The sequence below is a fragment of the Pipistrellus hanaki genome (assembly GCF_964339955.1).
Source record: "Pipistrellus hanaki genome assembly, chromosome: 18".
Taxonomy (NCBI): Eukaryota; Metazoa; Chordata; class Mammalia; order Chiroptera; family Vespertilionidae; genus Pipistrellus; species Pipistrellus hanaki.
The window spans coordinates 19,191,681-19,216,026 of record NC_140520.1 but is presented as its reverse complement, the minus strand read 5'-3'; the positions used below and the strand labels follow the sequence as shown (position 1 = coordinate 19,216,026).

General features: G+C 43.5%; 1 protein-coding gene across 1 annotated transcript; it reads left to right on the top strand.

Annotated features, from left to right (window-relative positions):
• Positions 1–919: 919 nt before the first annotated feature.
• LOC311612451 (quinone oxidoreductase-like protein 2) lies at positions 920–22,236 on the top strand. The gene is made up of 9 exons (XM_084865407.1): positions 920–1,257; positions 2,901–2,997; positions 4,750–4,808; positions 5,302–5,367; positions 6,394–6,503; positions 7,337–7,418; positions 10,834–11,015; positions 13,650–13,878; positions 20,630–22,236. Exons 1-9 carry the CDS (start codon positions 1,018–1,020, stop codon positions 20,696–20,698), a joined length of 1,134 nt encoding a protein of 377 aa, XP_084721533.1. The 5' UTR covers positions 920–1,017; the 3' UTR covers positions 20,699–22,236.
• The last annotated feature ends 2,110 nt before the right edge of the window (positions 22,237–24,346 follow it).

Below are 24,346 nucleotides of genomic sequence, written 5' to 3'. Positions count from 1 at the left end.
GGGTCAACTCATTCCACATTGGATTTTTAATAACCACACAGTTTTAGTGTAAATGGTCCTATAAGTGTGAGGAAATTGGTAACAAGAACTGAACTTTGCCCTGGCCCATGTAGTTCAATGGTTAGAGTGCGAGCCCTGAGCACCAAAGGGTCAGGGGTTCAGTCCCAGGGCAAGGGCAGGTGCCTGGCTTGTAGGTGCAATGCCGGCCTGGCAAGGCACAGCAGGTGTGTCTCACAAGGATGTTTCTCTCTCTCCCTCCTTTCCACTCTCTCTCTAAAAGTCAATAGAACAAATATCCTCGGGTGAAGATTAGCAAACAAGCAAACAAACAAACAAACAGCATTAAACTCTCATAAGGCGTTGAAGGCAGACATGGGAGCCTTTACCTATGCATTTAGGATTTGACACGTGCAGAAGACCCCAAGAACCACGCTTTACATGCCACCACGTGTGGTTTTCACAGGCTCCCAGATTTGCTATAAAAATGCCAACTGAGCCAAAACCGGTTTGGCTCAGTGGATAGAGCCTGGTGGGCTTGCTGACTGAAAGGTCCCAGGTTTGATTCCGGTCAAGGGCATGTACCTTGGTTGCGGGCACATCCCCAGTAGCGGTGTGCAAGAGGCAGCTGATCAATGATTCTCTCTCATCGATGTTTCTAACTCTATCCTTCTTTCTTCCTCTCTGTAAAAAATCAATAGAATACATTTTTAAAAAATGCCAACAGATGGATAATCTCGGGTAATCGGTTCCCTTTGAGGGCTTTTCTCTTTCCTTTGCGGTGGGCTCCCCCTCCAGGAAAGCCTTCGGGACTAGGGACGAGCGCCCGGGGTGCGGGCGGCCGTGCGTGGGGGCTGGCCCAGGGCCGGGTCGGGTCGTGTCCTCGGCGGCGGCGGCCTATCCCACTTCCGCCCCCGGACGCGGGGGGCGGGGCCGGCGCCGTCCGCTCTTCCTGTCCCCGGACCCCTCACCCGCCCTCCCCGCCCCTGCCCTCCGGGGACTGACTCCCTGCGCGGGGACATGGCGGCGACTTTTTGGGGACGGTGCTTCCTTAGGTCCTGCAGGTGGGACCCTCCCCGACTCTTCCCTGAGCTCCCAAAGGCAGCGGCGCGGGTGACCCCGAGTCACCCAGGCCCCGTCCCCCGCTGCAGGGGGGCCTGGCCGGGCGGCGGCCGCCACTACCGCGCCGCGCGCTGCGCCGAGTTGAAGCAGCCCCTGGCCATTGAGGAGGTCGCCCCCCGCCCTGTCGGGCCTCGCGAGGTAGGGCGACTGGCCTGTCTGTCCCCGGGGCTTATGGACACCCTCTCACGTTCCCCGCGGCCACCACACACCACATGGGATTGAGTTCCCAAGCGCGCAGCCAGGGGACAGCTTCGCGGTGGGCCCATTCATGGAGGGCTCGCCAAAAGGGCGAAAGGTCTGAGGAAGGTGGTTCTCCCCAAAACACCAGTGGAGAACCGCTTTCAGAACGCCCCCGGAGCTGTCGTTGCCTTGGAAACAGAGAATTCTGACTAGCACACCATTTTTGCATAGCCACCTGCAGGGTATGGATGTAACGCAGATACATGGACCCCATCCGTTGCTGTCTCTTGGGTGTCAGCATCTAATTATCTGCCCTCCTCCTTCGTCCCCTAAACCAGCGACGTCCACTGGAATATGTGTCTTGTCTTGTGCCCCCCTGGGCTGTCCTGCAGTGGGTGGGGTTTAGGGTGTGGGTATTTCCAGTGAAATGGGGAAGCCACTCTGGCCTTGTGGGTTGATCCCTCTGGTGACACAATGTCAGCCGGCATGGAGAATGAGCGCTTCTGAGTTAGGTGCAGCAGTCGGTGAGCCTCAGTGTGAGTGAGGGACCCCTGGTGAGAGGGTGACATGTGGCTTCGGCCCCTGAGTGCCATTAAGGGGGACCTGCGGGCTAACTGGATTATTTGGGTGAGCACGTGATGGCAGCCGCTCAGCTTCCTGGGACTCAGATGCTGAAAGACAGGAATCCTCCAATCATCTGTGAGGCAAGATGGAGTAGCATGAGGTCATGTGTGTGTTGCATATGTAAACTATTTTAGGCAACTGCAGGCAAGAATCGAAATTCAATAAATCTAGGAGTTTTCACGGCAACATAAATTTATATTAAGCGAACGATGTTATAAATATCCAAGTGGCCCTTGGCAGAAGAAAAGTTTCCCCACCCCTGGTCTAAAGAAACTGCTGGCTACACTGCGGCAGGACTGCCTCAGCTTCAGTGCTGTTTTAAAACATAAGCTGGCGATCTAACTCTAGCCTGCATGTGATTCCTGATTCCCAAGACAGTTGATCATGTTACTCTCTTGCTTAAAATTCTTTCATGTCTTCCCATTATTCCTACCTGGAAGATCAGGATGATAAATAAAGCCTATAAACCCGTGGATGGTATAGGCCCTGCTCTCTAACCCCATCTCTTTCTCCTGTTTGTGCTCTAGGCTTGCTCGTTTTTCTTTTGTCCCCACCACGGTGCCTTTGCACGTGACATTGCTTTTGGCAGTGCTAGGATTCTCTCACCTATTTTGAATAGTTTAACTCTTGGCTGTCCTTAGTTCAAGTGTTACTTTCTTAAGGATTTCTCCTGACTTGCCCAAAAGGTTAAGTCTCCCCACATTATGCCTTCATAGCATCATATATTTCTATTTTTAACGTTTGGTGTGGAAGTTGTCATTTAACATGTAAATACAGTTATTTGGTTGAATATCTGTCTTCTCTACCATACTTTTTGCTCCATGAAGGCAGGGAAATTGTCCATATTGATTGCCTCATGACGGTGCATAGCGACTTAGTTCAGTACCTGGCATATAGTAGGTATTCAGTAAATATTTTGCTATAATTCAATTACTGTCTCCACGGATATGTACTGCTCTGCTCTGTTTCCTTTATAGGTCAGAGTTGATGTCCATTTCTGTGGAGTTAACTTTGCTGACATTTTGGTTTGCCGTGGCCAGTATCAGGAACGGCCCCCACTTCCCTTCACACCCGGTAGGTATGGAGGGGCCCAGGGCCTGCTGCAGGGAAGGAAGACATCCTTTCAGAACCATGTGCTGCTCCATCTATGACTCTACTCCTGTGGTACCTGCCCACTGTCAGTGACTCTCAGACATGTCAGCCTCACCACTCATTAAAAGCATTAGATTGTGGGAAATTTCTGACTGTCTTACCCTTATTATATCTCTCATTTTAGCATTGTAACTGGCTCATAGTAGGTGCTCAATAAATATTTAAAAAAATGAACAAATGTATGCTCACATATCATTCTGTCCATCAGAATTCTGATCCCAGTCATAATTGGTCCTAGTCATTTCCTTTTGTTCCTTAACATTGCCTCAAAAATTTTTTTTTTCGCAGCTAAAACTCTTATTTAAAAAAATATCTTTTTATTGATTTCAGAGAGGAAGGAAGAGGTAGAGAGAATTAGAAACATCGATGATGAGGGAGAACTATTGATCAGCTACCTCCTGCACGCCCCGCACTGGGGATCGAGCCCGCAATCGGGCACGTGCCCTTGACTGGAATCGAACCCTCCAGTTCACAGGCTAAAACTGTATCCACTGAGCCAAACCAGCTAGGGCAAAACTCTTATTCTTTACATATTCCCAAAGAAACTGATTATCAAAGGATCAGAAAGAAGGAAAGAATTTACAGATTTCTAGTAGCACATTATCTTCTCTGATTTTCATTATGCCCCATTTGATGACATTTAAATTCTGAAAATGTGGACAAATGATTGATTTTTGTTGTTGAAATTTATTTAAACAGGTATAGTAAGTGTAGTTCAGCATGTATATGCTGCATATATATATTTTATACAGAAATGTACTGTTAAGGATATAGTAATTGCAAAATAGTTGCTGTGTTTTGGCCTTAGGGTGTTTGGTTGTGTCTCAACAGCTGGAACCATTTCCCTCTGTTTTTATTTGCTGAAATACTGGATAGAGGGAAGATGTCATGTCATACTCAATTGAGTTAGTCCTCTGGCAGCTCAAGTGGGAAATGTATGATCATTAAAATCAGAAATTTTGGAGGTGGAAGAGGAAAGGGCAGACAACACTAGTTTATCCAGTTGAGCCAAGTACTGTATGCATAAATATGGTTCATGTCCTTGAGGGCCTCACAGTCCAGAAGAGGAGACATGGCATCCTATATGATGAATATCGTAATTGGGGTGCTATAGGAGCCCAAGCCCCCAGTGATCAGATTCGAAAGTATTTGTGTATCTGTAAAAGTACTGTGTCCCTCCGTGCTTTCACTCATTCTTGAAATTTTTATTTGTGTCCCGGTAAGAATGGGGCTGCTATAGCTTTTCAGCTTTTGATCGTGAAAATCTTTTTTTTTTTTTTTAAGTTTAATTTTATTGATTTTTTACAGAGAGGAAGAGATAGGGATAGCGAGTTAGAAACATCAATGAGAATCATCGATCAGCTGCCTTTTGCACGCCCCTTACTGGGGATGTGCCCACAACCCAGGTACATGCCTTTGACCAGAATTGAACCCAGGACCCTTCAGTCTGCAGGCCAATGCTCTATCCACTGAGCCAAACCGGTTTCGGCTGATCATGAAAATCTTAAGTTCACTTTCCTGTGATTTGGGCACAAAACTCTTTCTCCTCCTCCCTGGGTGAGTGAGGGGAGGCACTTAAACTTCTCAGTTTCAGAAAGCTTGTGGATACGAATCTTCTGACCTCCATGATGCTGGACTTTACAGATAACCTAATCTCAAAACCATTTGTTTTAGGAATGGAATTTTCTGGGACAGTATTGGAGACAGGCACAGATGTCAGCACAGTGAAAAAGGTAAACTTGTTGAAATTTAGAGAATTGATGTGTATGTAGCTTTGAGAAACATGCCACCTCATTTTTAGCCAAAGGATTTTGTGTCTCCTGGTCTTTGTCAGAAGACACCAAAGGGAAACTGAGATGGAGGGGGGAGAAATGAATTCTGAATTGGGGGAAGGAAGGCAGTAGAACTGCCTTGCTTTATTAAACTTTCATTACCAACAAGAGGTCCTCAGTGGCTAAGAGGATAGGAAATTATCAAGTCTCAGCTTCTTGTGAAAAAAATTAACACTGGGATTCTAACTCATATCTAAATTCATATACTAATTGATACCCATATCATTGTCCAAAATATGCTCAGGTTGGCTTGGCATCCTGGTGGGGAGGTGGAGAAAAAGGCTGAATTATTTATTAAACATTAACTCTAAATAGATAGGGCAAACCTGGGGGGTCATATGGATTCAGAAAGATAGATGCATCTGAACCTACCTTACCGATATTTTCCCTTCAGGGAGATCGAGTAATTGGCGTGAGTGGCCTTAATGGAATGGCTGAAGAATGTATCACTGACCAGAAGGTATCCCTCTCTCTCAATATCAATGTTTAGGTATATTTATTTATTTATTTATTTAAAAAACACGTTTTTATTTATCTCAGAGAGGAAGGGAGAGGCAAGATACAGACACACTCATGATGAGAGAGTCCTGGAGCGGCTGCCTCCCGCACGCCCCCGCACACACTCGCACCCGCAACCGGAGAGGCGAGCGCGCACACTGCCTGCCCCGCACACCGGACCGCACTCTGTAGACACACGCACGCCCAGGTACCGCCCAATGTTTAGGTATTTTTAAAAATTTCCTTCCTTTTCTTTAATTTTTACCTACCCCCCATTCTTCATGCCCTTCTCCCCCCTCCCCTTTTTCTTTGTATTTGTTTGATCATACCTTGTTTTTCAGCCAAGCACTTCTTTCTTTCAAATGCTAAATCCCTTTTCTAGTATTGGTGTGATAGCCCTTGCACAGGACTTTGTGTGGAGTGGTTTAATGAAAAAACATCTTATTTTATGAGCCCTGGAAGCAACTGGCTGGCTGTTCAATTGGACCACAGTTAGGTAGTTTTGGTAGAAAAACTGTTTTGAGGTATTAAACCAGGTATAATGGGGTTCTCTCCCACGGGAGCTTGTGAAAGAGAAGGCCCTGGGAATGGAGCCAGCCAGAGTGGCCAGATCTGGTTGGGCAGGATGTGAATGGTGCCCGCTATTGGAGACAAGTACATATTTCCCCCCTCAGTTTTATTGAGGTAAAATATATCTAACATCCAGTTCAGAAAAGAACATTAAACAGTAGAGTGGTCAGTGTTTCATTCTCCATAAGTTTGATTGGTTCCTTCCTGAGCAGGTGCAACTTGCGGATTTTTGAAGACTGATGCGTCCAAGTCTTGAACTTGGCCACAGGTTGCTTGGTTTTGACTTCTACTAGGCTTTGTTCCTGACAGGCGTTTCCCTTTGCAAACCAGTCCCTTAATCAAATCATAATATTTACTGAGCAGCCTTTAGGAACAGGTACGTATGGAATCACTAAGGTCACTGTTATTTCTTTTGTAGACATTGTGGAAGATTCCAGAAAAGGTGCCCCTCCGAGAAGCTGCTGTCCTGCCCGTATCCTATGGTACTGCTATTATGGCCCTGGAGCATCGGGCACGTACCCAGCCTGGGTAAGGACTGTGTAGACAACAGAGAGCTGGATAGGATCCTTCTCTGATATAGGAAGTGCCCTGCCCTTTCCTCTCCCTTGCCTGACCTTTGGCTCATGTCCGGTCTGTCTAAGGAAAGGCCAAAGAAAGTAGTGACTGGAGATTGGGGTTTGATGATGGTGGGACTATCCTTTTGTCTGAGAGAGAATAGTAGAACTTGGCCAGTATGAATTTGGAGAAAAATCCCTCACAGACCCTCGGGATATCACCTTCTAGAAAGCCTTCATATTTAGAGAGTTGTTTTATTTATACGTTCTTCCCTCTGATTTAGTGGAAGCCTGTGGTATTTGTTTCCGAGAGGCTTGGTTGGGTGGATTTAACTGGGATATTTAAAATATCAGAGGTGCTGAAGTCTTCCCCCCCTCCTCCCCTTTAACTGGGTTTACCTCCTCTGCCTTCTGTTCTTTTCAGAGAGCCTCCGAATCACCCCACTCAGAGAGATGGGTTTAGTTGACCCGTGGCCATTATGTGATCACCACCTTCTAAAATTCAGCAGTGTTTAGTATGAGAATGATTTAGGTCAGAATTTCTGGAGCAGAAATTGAATGGTAGCTCAAAAGAAGAGGCTCCCTAGAGATATTAAGGAATATTTCTCCCAGGAAGTTTTCAAAACTGGACCACATTAGTACCACCCAACCCTAAAGGCTGGGGAAGGGATGCACATAAAGGGTTGAATGAAATGGCCTCAAAGTTCTCCTGTTGCTTTAAAATGTCCTGGTTTCAAAATGTTCGTGAGATTGTATTGCTCGATACTTTCTGGTTTCTGAAGTAGCGTTCGTCTTTCCCTGTCACAGAGAAACTGTTCTAGTGACGGCAGCAGCTGGAGCCACAGGCCTCGCAGTGATAGACGTGGCTACAAATGTTCTCCAGGCCAAGGTATTCGTATGTTAGAGTCTCCACTTAAACGAATTATACCACAAAACATGGTTCTCAAACGTGGAATGTATTCATTGGTTTAGCAGAAACCACATGCAAGGCACCGGGGATGCAAAGTTACCTAGAACAGAGCCTTGCCACCTGTTTGCCTGTGGATGAGGGAGGAGTCCTGGGAATAAATCACTAGCCCTTCAGTAACTGGAACCTGCAAGGTCCAATTCGCTTCACATGTGATGCTCTGAACTTCCGACACCTCACACTTCAAATTTAAACTCAGATGCTATTTTTTAGGGAAGTATCCTTTGTCCCTCAGGAAATATTAGTCCTCCTCCACCCCCCACACTATTTGTATATGGTGTCAGGGCATCTTATACTTCTCATTCATAGTACACACCTTATATATCTCAGTATATGCTTAATCTTTTACTTGTGTCATTATTAGAATAATTTATCTCTCTTACTGGACTGAAATCCTTATGAAGGCAGGGACAATGTCTGTTTGGTTCATTATTATAGTTCCAGTGCCTGGCATGGTGCCTAGACCACAGTAGGCACTCAGTAACTTCTTTTAATGAATGAATGACTTAACAAATGAAAGAAAGTGGTATCACAAAAAGAGGGATTTTTAGAGGTGGGGACATTTAAGCTGAGTTTTTGAAGGACTGGTAGCAGTTGAATAGAGGAAAAAGTGAAGTGAAGGCCATTTTAGTGGTCGGAGGACCTATTAGAAGACAGAGGAGGAGGAATTAACATGATGCATTCAGGGAATTGCAAACAGCATCTATGGGGCAGAGGATCAGGAGAATGGTGGAAAATGACTCTGTAGAGGTGGGCAGAGGTAAGATCAGGAGGTGCTGGAGAATGTGAACACTTATTGGAAGCACATGAGGGTGTTAAGTAGGGAAGTGACCTGATTATCTTTGAATTTCTAAAGTGCACTCTGGAAGCTGTGGGAATGAGGATGGGGTGAGGTCAGGTGTAAGTCCATAGGTGGTAGGGCAGACTCTTGGAGCAATCCCAGCCAGAGGTGATGCTACTTGAACCAGGGTAGTGGAGGTGATGAATCAAGAGGTACTAAATTGGAAGAAAATTGAGAATTTGTTCCCTGGAGAGCATTCTAATATAGTTGAAGGCACAACGACTTAGAAGTTACCCTCACCTAGGTTCAAATTCTAGCTCTGCCTGTAGTGTAATCACTTCTGTTTCCTCATTGGTAATGCTTTCCTTGTAGGGTTGTTGTGGAGATATTGAAATTACACATGCATTGTGCCTGTTAGAGGTGATGGCACGTCAGTAGGACTCTCTTGAAAAGGGATCCTGTTATTATTAGACATGGAATGGGAAGAAGCAAACTAGGTTAATTTGTGGATTTGCCATTCGTTGGGATTGAGAACACAGGAGGACATGTCGGGTTCAGTTTTGGATGTTGTTGAGTGTGAGGCTCCCATGGAGCATGCAATTGAAGTATCCAGAAGGTGTCAGGATCTACAGGCTGGGAGATAATTGGATTGGTCTGGAATTTTGGCAGGTGGCATCTCTCCTTCTCACATGAAATTCCTTTGGGAAGGACTGTGAGTTCTGAAAGCAATCTTAGATACCAGGAGGCTCCTTGTGGATATTAACACATTTCCTGTAAAAAACAAGGGCTTTTAGCACCTCTCTTAGCAGGGAAACCACACTTAGTCTAATTGCCTAGAACCAGTGACTATTTAACACTTACGGATGAAATTGTACCATTTGTTTTGAGTACTTACAGGAGGTTAGTAGAAAGGTTCACTTCAATTCAGATTCTAATCTAAACAGCAATAATGGTTTTAGGCTAAAGCAAACAAGAATAAAATAATGTCATTGTGCTCTCTACTCGGAACAGGTCATTTTGATAACATCTTCCATCCACAGCATTTCGTGTTGCTGTCACAGTGCCGCCACAGCTGTCTCTAACCCTGATCCTCACAAAACCCCTGGGCAATGGGTAATGCAAAGTGTTTATTATCCCTATTTCACAGATAAAGAAAGTGAGTTGCCAAGAGGGAAAGTGATTCACAGCAGGTCTGCCCAGGACCTAGTGAGAATCCTGGGATGGGATCAGGTGCCTGACCTGGTCAGGTGTTGCCCACTGTGGCACTGTGTGCTGACCGCCCTCCGGGACCTGCAGGGTAGCTTTCAGTTTCAAATTGTTATGGGTGAGTTTGGAATCTTTTAAGGCCACTGATGTTTTTGGAAGTCATCTTGGGGCCAAAGAGCGCTGGTGGGTGCTGCCCGGTGATAAGGCACCCCGAGGCACCTGAGTGTTTGAAACTTTTCTGGAGACTTCCAAACCCCAGACCTCCTCACAGTATGCCCCACAGCCACTGGTGCCATCTTTGTCATGCCGTAGGCATGATGGAGTGGAAAAGCATGGGCTTTGGAGTCAGGCAGCAATGGGTTTGAATACATTGTTTTACCACCTACGACCTGGAAGATCCTGCGTTAATAACTTCTCTGGTTCTACGTCTCCATCTATAGAATGAAAGTAATTATACCTCCTCATAATATTCTTATGAGGTTTAAGTAGAATAAGTGATTGCTTATGTGTAACAATAGATTCAATTTATTCAAGTTTTGCAAATGATTTACATATAGTAGTATTCCACTGAATTCTTAAAATAAAGATGAATATATGAATGAGATAACTGATGCTCAGAGAAGTAGGCAGGCAGTATAGAGAGAAGTTAAAGCATGAACGTTGGAGAAGGATTACCTGGACTTGGTTTCCAGTTCTGCCTCCCATTAGCTGGGTAACTTTGGACAAGTTAAAGTTACTTACTAAGTTCTTTTGCCTCAAATTTCTTTATCTCTAAAATGGGGATAATAATAGCATGTATATCAGTGGGCTATTAATATATTGAGTTAATACTCTATATAACTCTCTCTCTATAATTTAGAATATTGCCTGGCATATACTAAATACTATGTAAGTGTTAGTTCTTAATAAGTAATTTGCCTTAGGTAATGAAGCGGTTAGTATCTGTCCAGATCTTCCCATTAAATCTTGTTTCACTGTCTGAAAAGCCTTTCTCGTTTTTTGCTGCAGCTTGGTATTTAGTTCATGTCCTTACTAATTGACTCATAGTAGATGCTTAGCAAATGGTGGTTTTAGTTTGCATTTGGAGAAGACTTACCGAGGATCTCCTGAACCATCTCCTGGCTAGACCTTCATTGGGGGGATCACATGTGGATCCCATGATGGGGCATGTAGGGTCCAATGCATTGGTGCTGTGTGCTGGGGCTGATGCATTGGATTGAGGCTGATGCTAGGTCAGCAAGGTCCCTTTGGTTTCCTTGATTAGCACCCTTTGGTTGCAGATTGGTTGGATGGCATGAGCTCTCCTTAGGACATATTCTGAGACTCAGAAGCCTTGTGTTCTTTATGCAGGTAATAGCTGCCGCTGGAAGCGACGAGAAGTGCCAGCTGGCCATGCAGAGGGGCGCACAGTCCAGCGTGAACTACAGTCAGGGCAGCCTGAAGGAGGCAGTGAAGAAGCTGGTGGGCAGTGGCGGGGTGAACGTGGTCATCGACACCGTGGGGGGAGACATCTTCCTGGACGCTCTCCGCAGGTACGTGGAGGGGTCTTTCCAAAGTGGGCTCAACCTGGGGCTCTGCGGGACCTTCCCGGACCTCCGCCGCTCCTGGCCTTGCTACTCTTCCGTCTTCGCTGCTCACTTCTCTGCAGGCATTGGCACCAACGAGAACAGCTGAGTGGGGGCGAGGAAAGAACTAGAAGCGGAGGGGGAAATCAGGAAATGCTTAAATATAGCAACAACAAAATATCCCACTGGAAAATATCCAAGAAATGACTGCAGACTCTCTAGTTGGCAACATCTAATGCTTTAGAAATTATACATGTGTTCAATTCAGCTGTGCCTGCCCCCACTAACCACTTTATGTCCATGCTGTGGGTAATTCTTGAGGAGATCATTGTTCAGATGTTAACTGTGCACACTCGTTTGATCTTGCTGGATTTTGAAGTAGCCAGCAGGCTAGATATCCCTTTGATTTGTTTTATTTTTTTTTAAAAATCACCGGAGAATTGGTTGTCTCTACATCAATTTTCATTCCGGTTTTAACCAGAGACTCAGGAGTTCTTTGTAACATGGGTTTCATTTCTCCTGTCATCCTGGCAAGCATAATTTTGTTGTTTATGTCAGTGTAAAGTAGAAGTATTGTAGAAGCAAAGAGAGCAGCTTATCCATGGTGGGGGAGGGGAGAACGGACCCAGTTGGTGCTCTAGCCCCCAAGTGTCCCTGCAGTGTGTACAGGATGGTGCTTGGAGAAGCAGCAAAGGAGAGAGTGTGTTGACTAAATGGAGGACAGAGAGCCACTAGTAGTCACTTGCCTTCTGGATAACAGTGTTTTGACAACAGCTTCTCATTTCCATTCTAAAGAAGAAAAGCAAATCACCAAATCAACATGCACATATTTCATATCAAAGATGTTTACAAACTGTATTTTTATAACTCACTGCTTAGCACTCACTGTATGGTACTTCTCACAATGAGCTGCAGGAAACTGCCACTCGAATTTTTTGTTGATTGTTCAAAACTCTCCAGAGAAGCACATAACTTAAAGGAGTCCTGAGGTGAGTCTTCGTGTAAAGCAAATGATGCTTCATTAAAGTATCTGGCTTCTTATTCCTGCTTCCTAAGTTCAAGGGCTTCAAACTGAGTTGTCTCCAAGCACAGCATATGGAATGACATTTGTTTACACCAAGTTTCCTTCCACAAAGTAGTGGCATAGTTAAACAGACAGTTTTGATTCTAAAGTGGGCCTGCTTAGAAAACTGGCTACTTCCTCTGCCTCCTCTAATGCCTCGCTTTTGGCTTATATTTATATTGATAGTTCCCTACTGAAGATCCAAAGTGATACAAGATGGGTCACCCCTGACAGTTTGTTAGATCAAGAGGAATTTCTAGCTGGAGGTTTAATACATGTTTCTTTTTAAAAAAAAATTGTGGTTAAAATATATATATATATATATATATATATATATATCCTAGTATTTCTCATTTTAACCATTTGTAAGTGTACAATCCAGTGGCATTGAATGCTCACAACATTGTGTAACCTTCCCCAACAAAATCTCTGTGTTCATTAAAGAATAACTGCCTTGTTTCCCCCTCCCAAGCCCCTGGGAAGCTGTTTTACTTTTTGTCTGTATGAATTAATGTACATTGTTTTTTCATTACTTTATTCTAAATTCTTTACTATGGCAAAAATTTATGTGACATAAATGTGCTATATTGACCATTTTAAGTGTACCGTTCAGTAGTGTTAAGTAGATTCACATTGTTGTGAAACAGACCTCCAGGACTTTTCTGCACCCATTAAACAACAGCTCCCCCCACATTCCTCCCTCCCTGAAACCCTTGGCAACCACCATTCTCCTTTCTGTTTCTATGAATTTGACTACTTTAGACACCTGTTATAAGTAGAATCGTACAGTATCTGCCTTTTTGTAACTGGCTTACTTCACTTAGCATACTGTCCTTAAGGTTCATCCATGTCAGAGAATGTGACAGAAAGTCCTTCCTTTTTTTTTTTTTTTAAATATATTTTATTAATTTTTTACAGAGAGGAAGGGAGAGGGATAGAGAGTTAGAAACATCGATGAGAGAGAATCATCGATCAGCTGCTTCCTCCACACCCCCTACCGGGGATGTGCCTGCAACCAAGGTACATGCCCTTGACCGGAATCGAACCTGGAACCCTTCAGTCCGCAGGCCAGTGCTCTATCCATTGAGCCAAACTGGTCTCGGCGAAAGTCCTTCCATTTTAAGGCTGAATAATACTCCATTGTCAGGTATATACACATTTTGTTAATCCATTCATCAGTTGATGGACATTTGGGTTGCTTATACCTCTTGATTATCACAGACAGCGCTGCTATGAATAGGGTGTGCAAATATCTCTTTGAGAACCTGCTTTCAGTTCTGTTGAAGTTAGACCAGAAAGTGGGATAGCTGGATTGCATAGAAATTCTATTTTTAATTCTTTTGAGGGAGCTCCATACTGTTTTCCATAGCAGTTGCACCATTTTTGCAGTTCTACCAACAGTGCCTGAGGGTTCCAGTTCTCTACATCCTTGCCAACACTGCTTTTCTTTTCTCTTCTGTTCTTTTTAAATAGTTGCTATCCTAATGGATGTGAGTGTACATTGTTTTAATTTTTTTTCCTTCTCCTTTTTTCCTCAGCCTGGCTTGGGAGGGCAGGATCGTGGTGGTGGGTTTTGCTGGAGGAACCATTGCTTCCGTGCCGGCCAATCTCCTGCTCCTGAAGAATATCTCTGCCATGGGTGTGTACTGGGGCCGATACCAAGACCGGAACTTCCCCGTTTTCTCCAGGAGCCTGTCCTCAGCTCTCCAGTACTGCCAGGAAGGGCGCACACAGCCATACGTCGGAAAGGTTTTTAAGCTGGAGGAGGTGAGATGCTCTTAAGGAATGTGGTGTGGATAAGGCCAGGAAGTAACCTGTGTCAAGCTACCAAACAGCTTCTGTCCAGATACTATAAATCCTCCTATTTTGGAATGAAAAGGTGAACATGCTCCATGGAATAACGGGTCTCTCAGGCTGGTCACAGGATTTCTCCCAGTCCTCTGGGTTGTCCGGCCTGAGCCCAGTGAGCCGCCTGAGAAGCAGGACCTGTGAGGCCCATGCAGGTGGTGAATTTTGATGGCTCTTTCTACATTAGTGGTATCCCAAACAAAGAGACATGGTGGTACTTTAGGAAATGATTTACCCGTGTTGATGTGAACTCTGAACTCCACAACATACAAGGCTAAGAAGGAAGCACTTAACCTTTGATTTTAAAATACAGACACTTTAAAGTACGATCAGATGATCTAAGCTGGAGTTCTGTGAACAAACACTAAATCATGCCCAGCATCATAAGAGTATAATTCACCCATTAGTCACTGTAGTTAATTCTGTTGGCTATTCACTCCTTTTTTACATTCCCCCACAGTCCCATTAATGTGGCTTAAACTTCCTCCAAAGTGTAATTTGCGCATGCATATGCAAAATCGTTGCTTATGCAAATCTATTAGGCATTCAGTGCGAATTCTTTTCTTCTTTGGCTTAATTTGTTTTAATGTTCAAAAAACTGTTTTGGTAACTCTAGTCTGCCATGGATGGGGGCGATGTTTTGTTCATATGCAGATTAGTGGAGCCCAAGCTGTCAGGCCAGACTTCACTGTTCAGCGGCCTTCCAGTTACATTCTTTTCCCCATGATGAAGTGCATTCTTCCCAAACACGGTTCTTTCTCTCCTTGGTATGTCAGTCAAGAAGGCAGCGCTCAGTGCAATAGAGATAACCCACTGGCCATCAGAAAACTGGTTGGATTCTAATTCCAGCTTTGGTCTCTTCTGTGTTCACCTTTGTTGAGTTCTCACCTTTCTGACCTCCAGTCAACACGTCTCTAAAATTGAGGGGCAGGACAATAACAGTGGCTTTCAAACTATACTTCCAGAGCCACAGTTGGGTCTTGGAGGTGGGCAGGTGTAGACTTGAGCTTGCTGGCCTCTGGGCCCCCATCTGTGTTGGGGCTGAAGTAGGTGCAGAAAAGTTTTTACTTTTCTACTTACATTTTTCTCTTAAGTAAAGGTTTTGTGGTTTAAAACTTGCAAAGCTTAACATTTCTGAGTCTCCTTCCAACTTGTGGCTTTCATCACATGACTTGTCAACTGAGGTTTGCTTTACCGGAGGCTCAGGTATAGCTGTTGATAGTGAATGAGGGCGACTGGGCAGAACTGTCTCTTCTCTGCATTGATGTGCTCTGGGCGCTGCTCAGGCATGAAAGAAAGCCAGATTACCCACATTAATGCTATCTCTCCTCTTAAACATGAATTATCCAACTGCTAACCTCCTGTCAGTTTCCATTTACCCTTTTCTTTTCCCATGAGGGCTGTGCATGTAGGATTTTTCTAGTTCTTCCCACTCTGTGGACCTTCCTGTTAGGGAGCAGGGCTCTTGGAGGCCCTGCTCCCTAACAATTTCAAGTATCTCATTCACACACCATCCATTTACTATTTCTTCTATTTTTGTTTTCAATATGCAAACCACTTAGAATAATAATAATAATAATAATGGCAGATTCTATACATTAGGTGCTTAACTATGGGTGAAGAAGTGTGCTAAGTACATGCATTTTCTCATTTAATCTTCATAACAGCTCTGAGGAATAAGTCGTTTTTACCACGTTATGTTAGAGTAGGCAGTTAGACAGACATGAGCAGAGTGCAGGGTGGAAAGCCCAGGGTGCCTAGCAATGGGCAAAACTGGGAAAACAAGTATTGTAGGGTGGGACCTTGCCCCTAGGGTGACCTTTTCTTCCCTAGCATATTGCTGGTCATACTCCCCTTAAGATGAAGGACCCAGTGCATTCTCTCTCTCTCTTTCTCCCTTGAGCATGTCTGTGCCTCTCCCCACCCCTTTTTCCCCTGGTGTGTTCTTTCTGGAGCACACCTGCACCTTTCCCCTCTTCTCCCCCCAGGCCTGTTTGCTTTGCCTTTCTTTCTCTTCAGCTCCAAGGGCCCCTTTGCCTCTGTAACTTATTTCCTGAGTGCATGCAGCTCAGCTGGCTTACTTCTTCCATAGCTTGCTTCTACTTCTGTGACTTTCTAAATTAACTTTTGCTTGTATTTGAGTTCTTGGCTCTGAATTCTTTCCTAGCCAAACTCAAGGGCCGAGGTTTAACTTACTTCCCTGGTAACATCTGGTGCGATTCGCCATTCACTGTTACAGATGATGAAACCAACACTTGTAGAGGCTAAGGCACCGGACCAATAATGTATAGTGAGTGACAGAACTGGAATCCAGTCCACATTGGTCTGACACCAGAATCTGAGATAGATTGCTGCTTTTCCTCATCTCCATGGATTGTTTTGACATGCAGTGGGTTTCATATGGCCTCTGGGTCTCTGGAGGAGTCCCACGTGAACAGCAACCAGGGTGTGTCCCTCTGTAGCAATGGCCACTTCAGAATCAGTGAACACATTGTGTAGTTCATCTTCTCTTTCCACTATTCACTGCAATTTCCCCCTCACCTTGGCTTCCCTAGGTAGCAAGGAAGCACTAGGGCATACATTCTGATTAGGCTTTTTTCCTAAGGAACCCAGGCTGACACTTAACTTTGAACATTTATTTATTTCCATGGCTTGACTTTTCTTAAAGTCAGGTGTTTGTTTTTTTTTAGTATAATTTACACAGAGTAAAATTCGCTGTGAGTTTTGACCAACATATATAGTCATGTAACTACTTCATTACAATCAAGACATAGAACATTTTTTATCCCTCCAAAAAGTTCCCTTTTGCCCCTTTGTAACCATCCCCTTTTTCCACCCCCCAACCTAGCAACCACTGATCTGTTTGCTTTCCCTGTAATTTTGCCTTTTGAAGATTGTCATATAAGTGGAATCATACAGCACATGGCCTTTTGAGTCTGGCCTCTTCAGCTTTGCATAATGCTTCTGAGCTTCACCCATGCTTTTGCATGTTTCAGTAGTTTGCTCTTTTTTATTGCGGAATAGTATTTCATTGTATGGATGTACCCACCACTTGTTTCTTTATCAGTTAATGGGATATTTTTAAGTTTTGGGTGGTTCTAAGTAAATTGTCTATAAACATTCATGTTGGAGTTTTTTGTCTAGACATGTTTTATTTTGTTTTTCAAATTTTAGGACTTAGATTTCTGGGACATGTGCTAAGTGTATGCTTAACTTTTTCCTTTCAAATTCACACAGACATTTATTTGGCTTTACTTAAAGAGCAGTCCCTTTCTCCCAGTTTCAATGGTGGCTAGATAACATCATTAGATAAGAATGTCCATTTAAAGAAATCTGTGTGGAATCCTACGAATAGCTAATGTTGATGTTAGAAGGGGCAAGCTTGACTCTTGGCAGCTCGCTCTCCAGGCCTCAGTTACTGGGAAGCAATTCTTTTGCAGTCTCTGCAGCCCATGAAGATGAGGCCATTCCTATTGCATTCCTACCAAAATCCATATAACATAGGTTTACTGTGTGTGTGTGTGTGTGTGTGTGTGTGTGTGTGTGTGTGTTTTCAATTAGAAACTGGTGCTCCAGTATCACTATTCGTTAGAAAATGTCAGCATTTTGACTGTACTTGGTTTGTCGCTCTATATTTATCTTTTAATAACTACCAAACTCTTTATCAAAGTGGTTGTCTTATTTTACATTCCCACCAATAGTGTAGGAGAGTTTTTGTTACTTTCATCTGCCAGAATTTATTGTTGACAGTTGCTTTCTTTAATGATAGGCATTTTAATAGGTATGGAGTAGTATCTGATTGTGGGTTTAATTTGCATTTCCCTAGTGCATAATGATTTTGAGTATCTTTTCATATGCACATTTGCCATCTGTATCTTTTTTGATGAAATGCGTTGAGTGACTTATAAAAGAAGGTTCAGATCAACTTGTATCAGAACAATGATATGATGAATATACTTCAGCTGTGACAGTGTATCAGTAACTAAATGTATTTACCTTTTAAAAACAGTCCCACTCAGTCTCAGATATATTCATTCATTCATGAGTTTACTTGATTCATCAAACATTCACTGGGTACATTCTGTATGCCAATCAATAAAAAGTAAGACTTAAACAACTTATTTTTTAGTTGGAAAGATCTCTGGATAGTACAGTGATGGGGGAAGATCTGGTTTCAAATGGGAGGCATGAATCAGCATAATGTATTTAGGGAACTATAGGTTACTCTGATTATTCCTGCTTGATGAGCTAATTAAAAACTCCAACAGCAGACCTTAAAACAAAAGCAGTATCCTCACCCTGACTCCAAATTCCAGGGTGCATATCTACAGAGACAAATTTAATTATGGTTGCATCCACTGCATGGCAGAGAATAGGGGTTCTGGGCACGGCCTATGTATCTGCCTGGGCATCATCCCTCTCTGAGATGCAGCCTGTACAATACAATACAGGAGGAAAATATCCCCAGGCATCTAACTGAATTAGCTATCAAAACACTGATTTAAAGCCCTGCACTTTGCTTTTTTAGTCTTTCACTTCAAGCCTTATGATTATTATTAAGCATCCTGTCCTTAACATCACTGGTTGTCTGTTTTCCCAGCCCAGATAGAAACCACAGGGTGGGAAGGGACAGAGCTGGGTTATTTTTAGAAGCATCTGAATCACAGCGGAAGTGGCAGCTGGACATAGAAGTAACAAAACTTCAAAACAGGAGGTAAAATAATGGATAGTCAAAATGATGAGATTCCCAAGTCATGGAACAAAAAAGTTATAAAAGGTTATTACTCCCTACCCCTCGCCCCCCCCCCCCCCCCCCATTATCGGTTAAAGAAGACAGGTAAATAGGAGCTACATTCTAATAAAGATTTCTGTGCAAAATGATTAACAATACATATTAGCATCTGAAGTGACTATTTTCTTTTTGTGTTACCCTTTATTGGTAAGAGATTCCTCATTTCTCTAGGATGCCAGGAGAAAAAAGTATCAATATCTCGAATTATGTTTGTTTCCCCAAGTATTTTTGTTGTTGGGCTATGATAGGTTTCTGGGAACAAGTGACTTCTAACTGGCAGGGAGAGTGAGGCAGCTGTGAGTCACCAGAGACGTAGCTTTGAGGGATTGATGGGTGGGGACTAGTGTTTCAAACATCTTTCTTAGACCCCTTCCAGCCCCTCTGAACGAGGCTAAATTTGTATGGATTGGAAAGGGCTTGGTGAGGCACAGAGCCCCAAAAGACACAAGCTCTTGGCACCGGCTGCAGAGAGATTCCCACACCTTTGCCTCCCCCAAGTTGGTCTTAAGTTACATAAACAAATGAGTGCACAGGGTTGTGCTGTAGATCTTATTCTGTTTCTGAAATTTTCATGCAGTGCTGTCTATTAAAGTTCCATCTGTGCTCCTGGTTCTGTATCTGGTTCCTGACTCACTGCTGTGTAGGGGCCTAGATCCCTTCGCTAGGATGCACAAAAAGGTTGACTTCGTCCACTGCTACAATAATCCGTTTTGCCTTTTACATTCAAGATGTAAGATCCATTTTAAGTTAATATTTATGAAAGATAAAAGGGCATTATCTTGATTCATTTTTCATATGAGGTGTCCAGTGATTCCAGCACTATTTCTTAAATATATTTTATTGATTTTTCACAGAGAGGAAGAGAGAGGGATAGAGCGTTAGAAACATCCATGAGAGAGAATCATCGATCAGCTGCCTCTTGCACACTCCCTACTGGGGATGTGCCCGCAACCAAGGTACATGCCCTTGACCGGAATCGAACCCGGGACCTTTCAGTCTTCAGGCCGACGCTCTATCCACTGAGCCAAACCGGTCCCAGCGACCAGCTCTATTTCTTAAAAAGACTACCCTTTCTTCATTGAATTGCCTTGGCTCCTTTGTGGAATGATTAGCTGACTGTATTTGTGGGGGCCTGTTCCATTGACCTGTTTGTCTATTCTTTCACAATCAATATCACTCTGTCTTGATTACTGTGGCTGCGCTTTAACTTATGCTTTATAACTTGTACTTCTAAAAATAATTGGAGATAGAACTGCAATTTCAGGCACACTGGAAACAGGATAATAAAAAGATAAAAACTGTAAAATATTAAATTACTGATCCTTCTACCAGTAGTTCCATTCTTTAAAAACCTAGAACACATAGATTTTACAGGAAAGTATGGACAGGCCTGATAACTTTAAAAAAATATATTTTTATTGATTCCGAAGAGGAAGGGAGAGGGGGAGAGAGATAGAAACACCAGTACTGAGAGAGAATCACCAATTGGCTGCCTTCCACCACCCCCCCCCACTGGAGACCGAGCCCACAATGTGCCCCCTACCCAGACCAAACCCGGGACCCTTCAGTCCGCAGACTGACGCTCTATCCATTGAGCCAAACTGGCCAGGGCCTGAGGACTTTTTACCTGCTGTTAATTATATGACAACAATGAAAATTATAGGGTAGACAGATAAATTCTGAGATTGGGTTACTCGTAAATATTATTGTTTTCCTTTGTGTTTATGGTGATTAGTTAGTGTCACATAGTTAATTATATATAGTTCATTGAAGGCACATCTAATACTTTAGCTATTTTAAGAATTGAACCAGCAACAAATGTTTGTTGAAATGTACATGTATGCAAATCTTTCTACATAATTTGGGAATTTTTTTTAGGTCAATGATGCTTTCCTTCATGTGATACAGCGCAAGTCCACGGGCAAGGTGCTCATCTCCCTCAAATAACCCTCACCTCAGCAGCAAGAACAGCATGTCCACATCCAAACTCCTCATCTTTCTAAAAACTTGATTTCCCTCCTGTGTTTCTAAAGTTGATGTCACCTTCCTTATTAATTCAGGTTCAAAATCTTTGCAAGTTCCCTTTGAATCTTTTTTTCTTACTCCTCATAATTAGTGTGATCATATGCTTTACTGTCCAAACTTGGACCTGTTTGAGAGGGAAGAGATGCTGCTAGGAATTACACCAGGAAAACAGGTGTCCCACACAAACCAGGATGAAGGGTCACCATTCATAATGGATCAGTGGCCAGGTTCTGTAATCCCCATTGCTAAGAGGCTGCTCTTCTCCATATCCTCTTTTTCATTCTGACTAATTATGTCTCATCTGCTAATTCCAGTGACCAAATTGGCTTTCCTACCTTTGAACTATACCTCCTCCATCTTTGTTATGCATTATTGCCAGGGTGACCTCTCCGAAGCACAGCTACAACTATGTCTTGATTTAGAAAACCTACAATGGTTCACCATTGTCTACATGGTGGAATTCAGACTCCTTAAGCTAGCATTCCAATATGACCAATATTTCGCCCCTCTCTGCTTTCTAGCCTTATGTTCAACAACTGCACTGGTCCGCCAGTATGCACTGAGATTTCCTGACTGCTCAACTCAAGCAGTTTCCTCTACTCCTTTATCCATGTCCAATATAAGCCGTCCTGACCTGCAAGACCTTGTCTGCAACGAGCCTCTCCCCTCGGGAGGGTGGTCATCTCTTCTCTTCCCCTCTGACCTTCCTGTAGCTTCTCCCAGGCTTTGTCACATTCTGCCTTGCACCAGAGGGAGCAGCATATCTAGTGGAATATATGCAGGATTCTGAATCCAAGACGTGGGTATGAGTCCCAGTCTCATCACTTTGGAGGTGGTTACTTTGAAGCATCCATCTTATATGAAAACTGCTGTTTGAAATTTTAACCTTGCTAATTGGCTTCTGTAAATTCTTGCTTGCTAAGACTACTCCCACTTCAGCTAAGCTATTGAACTTTCCCAGACAAGGTCATCAGTGCTGGCGCCAGGCCAGGCCTCTGGTAGAGGTCTCAAGGCCCCTGTACATACGGGCTCTTTAAGAACTTGCAAGAGAGGGCTGGAAACACTCCATATTTGGGAGACAAAGAAGGTAAAATCATAAATAGGGAGAATTCCTGCATGTCAGGGCCCAGAATTTGAGATACATTTTCCTCTGGACCTGTGCGTAATAAATGTAACTCCATCTCTCTAAGTATTGCTTTGTTCTTCTTCGGTTTTCTGTAACAACTTAAGGTCTCTGAGCCTTCATTTTCTCACTCTCATGCAGATATTATATCATCTATCGGACAAGGTTGTTGTGAGCAGTACATGCAGTGATTGGGCAAAGCAATGAGCAAATGCTATTACTTTCACTTCTTTCTTTGCTACTTTCCTAATTTGGCATAAAATTCCTTGAGAGCAGGTACCATGTTGGATTCTCCTCTGTACCTTTCACAATACTCAATAAACTGAATCGAATTTGAATTATCTGTATGTCTTAAATTTTAGGATTAAATTAAGAATATGAAACAATCCAACTGCCCATCAATAGATGAACAGGTAAACAAAATGTGATATGTTCATGCAATGGAATATTATTCAGCCTTAAAAAGGAAGGATGTTCGGTCATGCCACAACATGGGTGAACCCTGAAGACATTATGGTACGTGCAGTAAACCAGTCAACAAAGGACAAATACTGTATGATTCTACTTATATGAGGTACCTAAAGTAGTCAACTCATAGAGACAGAAAGTAGAAGGGTGGTTGCCAGGAACTGGGGGAGGAGGAAATGGGGACTTAATGTTTAACTGGTACAGTGTTTCAGCTGGGGAAGATGAGAAAGTTCTGGAGATGATTGCACAACAGTGTGGATGTTCTTAAAGCCACTGAAGTATTATATTTACTTAAAGATGGTTAAAATGGTGAATTTTATGTTATGTATATTTTACCACAATATAAAATGTTTAAAAAAGAATATAATTTATTCACATCTAAGTGAATGCATTCAGAGAAGAGAACAGAGTGTGGGTAGAGTGCCCAGCTAGGCTGAAGTAAGCTTCAGTCTCTGCCAAGTTATCACGGCCTGTGGGGAGGGGTCCTACACCTTTGCTGGGGGCTAAGCATTGTTCTCTGCTTCTTCTACTTCAAGTCTGCTGATTCCTAAAAAGGAGGAGTTTGGGGTGGGGGGTGAAAGCATACCTAATACCATGGGGATGAGGGTATTCCTAGTTATTCTTGAAGAGGATTCTGTTCCAGTAAAGATGATAAGAGGCTTTGTTTTCTGAAAAGTATCTCAGGCCATTTGAAAACACCCATCTTCTCAGGGTCTCCTCACCTCAAATGCTTATAAGGGTAACTGTATTGCCAAATAAGGAGGGAACATTTGGGGAAAGAATTTAAAACTGAGAAATTAGCAGAAGAAAAGGGGTGGGGGGGTGATGGCAAGGAAACCACCCACATGTACGTAGTGGGTCCTCCTGGTGTTTTCTCGAGGATCAGAGCACATGCTGGGGGGTCTCTTCCACATGCAGGAGGCACATTTGAGTCTTGGGTGGGGTCTGGGGTTGGGGGGGTGCTGCATGCCCTGTGGTTCAATGTAATGGCAAGCCCTTCCCTTTTCCCCTCCCCCCAACCTTCTCCTTTCTGTGAGCTCTTTTTTGTATTTAAATGAAAGTTAGTTTTCAAAAATACAGAGACACCAACTTTGAGGCTAATTTTAGAATTTCCTGACACCCTTTGGGATGATTAAAGACATGCTGGAGAGGCCTCGGGAGAGGAGGAGGTGGAAGCAGGCCTGGGAAAGTGCACAGGCCCTGAGGTGGCTACCTGTGCCATGGTTCAGAGCTGATCAGGTGTCACTAGTAATAAAGATCCATTGTCCCAGCTCCCTCATGTCAAAGTGACTTAGATGGAAAGAGGCAGTCATTAAGAAGAGCAAGCTTCTTCAGGTTTAACAAGTACTGGTTAGAAACCCTCATGATCTGCTCTCTGCGTGCCTGTCTTCCTGCTTCACTGGAATAATTTGATTTGAAAGCATTTGACTCAGATTTTAGTCATCGTTTGGTTGTCCCACCATCTGAGCCATTAGTCTGAAAAAAAAAAGAATCAATGTAGCTCCCAGTGACAGCACTTATTCTCTATGCACAGACTGTCCCCAGCTCACCCTGCGGGGCTGGCTGCAGAAGGCACACCCACACACCTGCCTTCCCTCTTCCCGGAACTGGGTCTGCCCACCTGCACACACCTCGCTCAACCACCAGAGTGAGGCTTGGTGCTGTCAGCGGTGGAACAATCCTGTCTACATGTCACCAGTATCTGTCTCTGCTCCCACCTCTGTCACGGCTTTAGGAAGCCATCTTTCCTATTTGAGCTGTGGCAAAGACAACAAAAGACTTTTCATTTGACAATTGAAGGAAAAGGAAGATGTCTTCAAATAATCACTTTTATTTAGCAAAAAAAAAAAAGTCTAAATAAACTAAGAAAAAATTATGCTATTGTTTCTGTTATTTTCCCTTCTAATACTGTATGAGTAAGTGCAAAAGTAATGATTTTTCAAAAATTTTTTGTTTGTACAAGTCACATGGAGAAATCA

Coding starts and splice junctions, on each gene's coding strand:
- LOC311612451 (XM_084865407.1), top strand. CDS start 1,018: ATGGCGGCGACTTTTTGGGGACGGTGCTTCCTTAGGTCCTGCAGGTGG. Junction 1,258..2,900: donor GCCCTGTCGGGCCTCGCGAG/GTAGGGCGACTG, acceptor TTTCCTTTATAG/GTCAGAGTTGATGTCCATTT. Junction 4,809..5,301: donor ATGTCAGCACAGTGAAAAAG/GTAAACTTGTTG, acceptor TTTTCCCTTCAG/GGAGATCGAGTAATTGGCGT.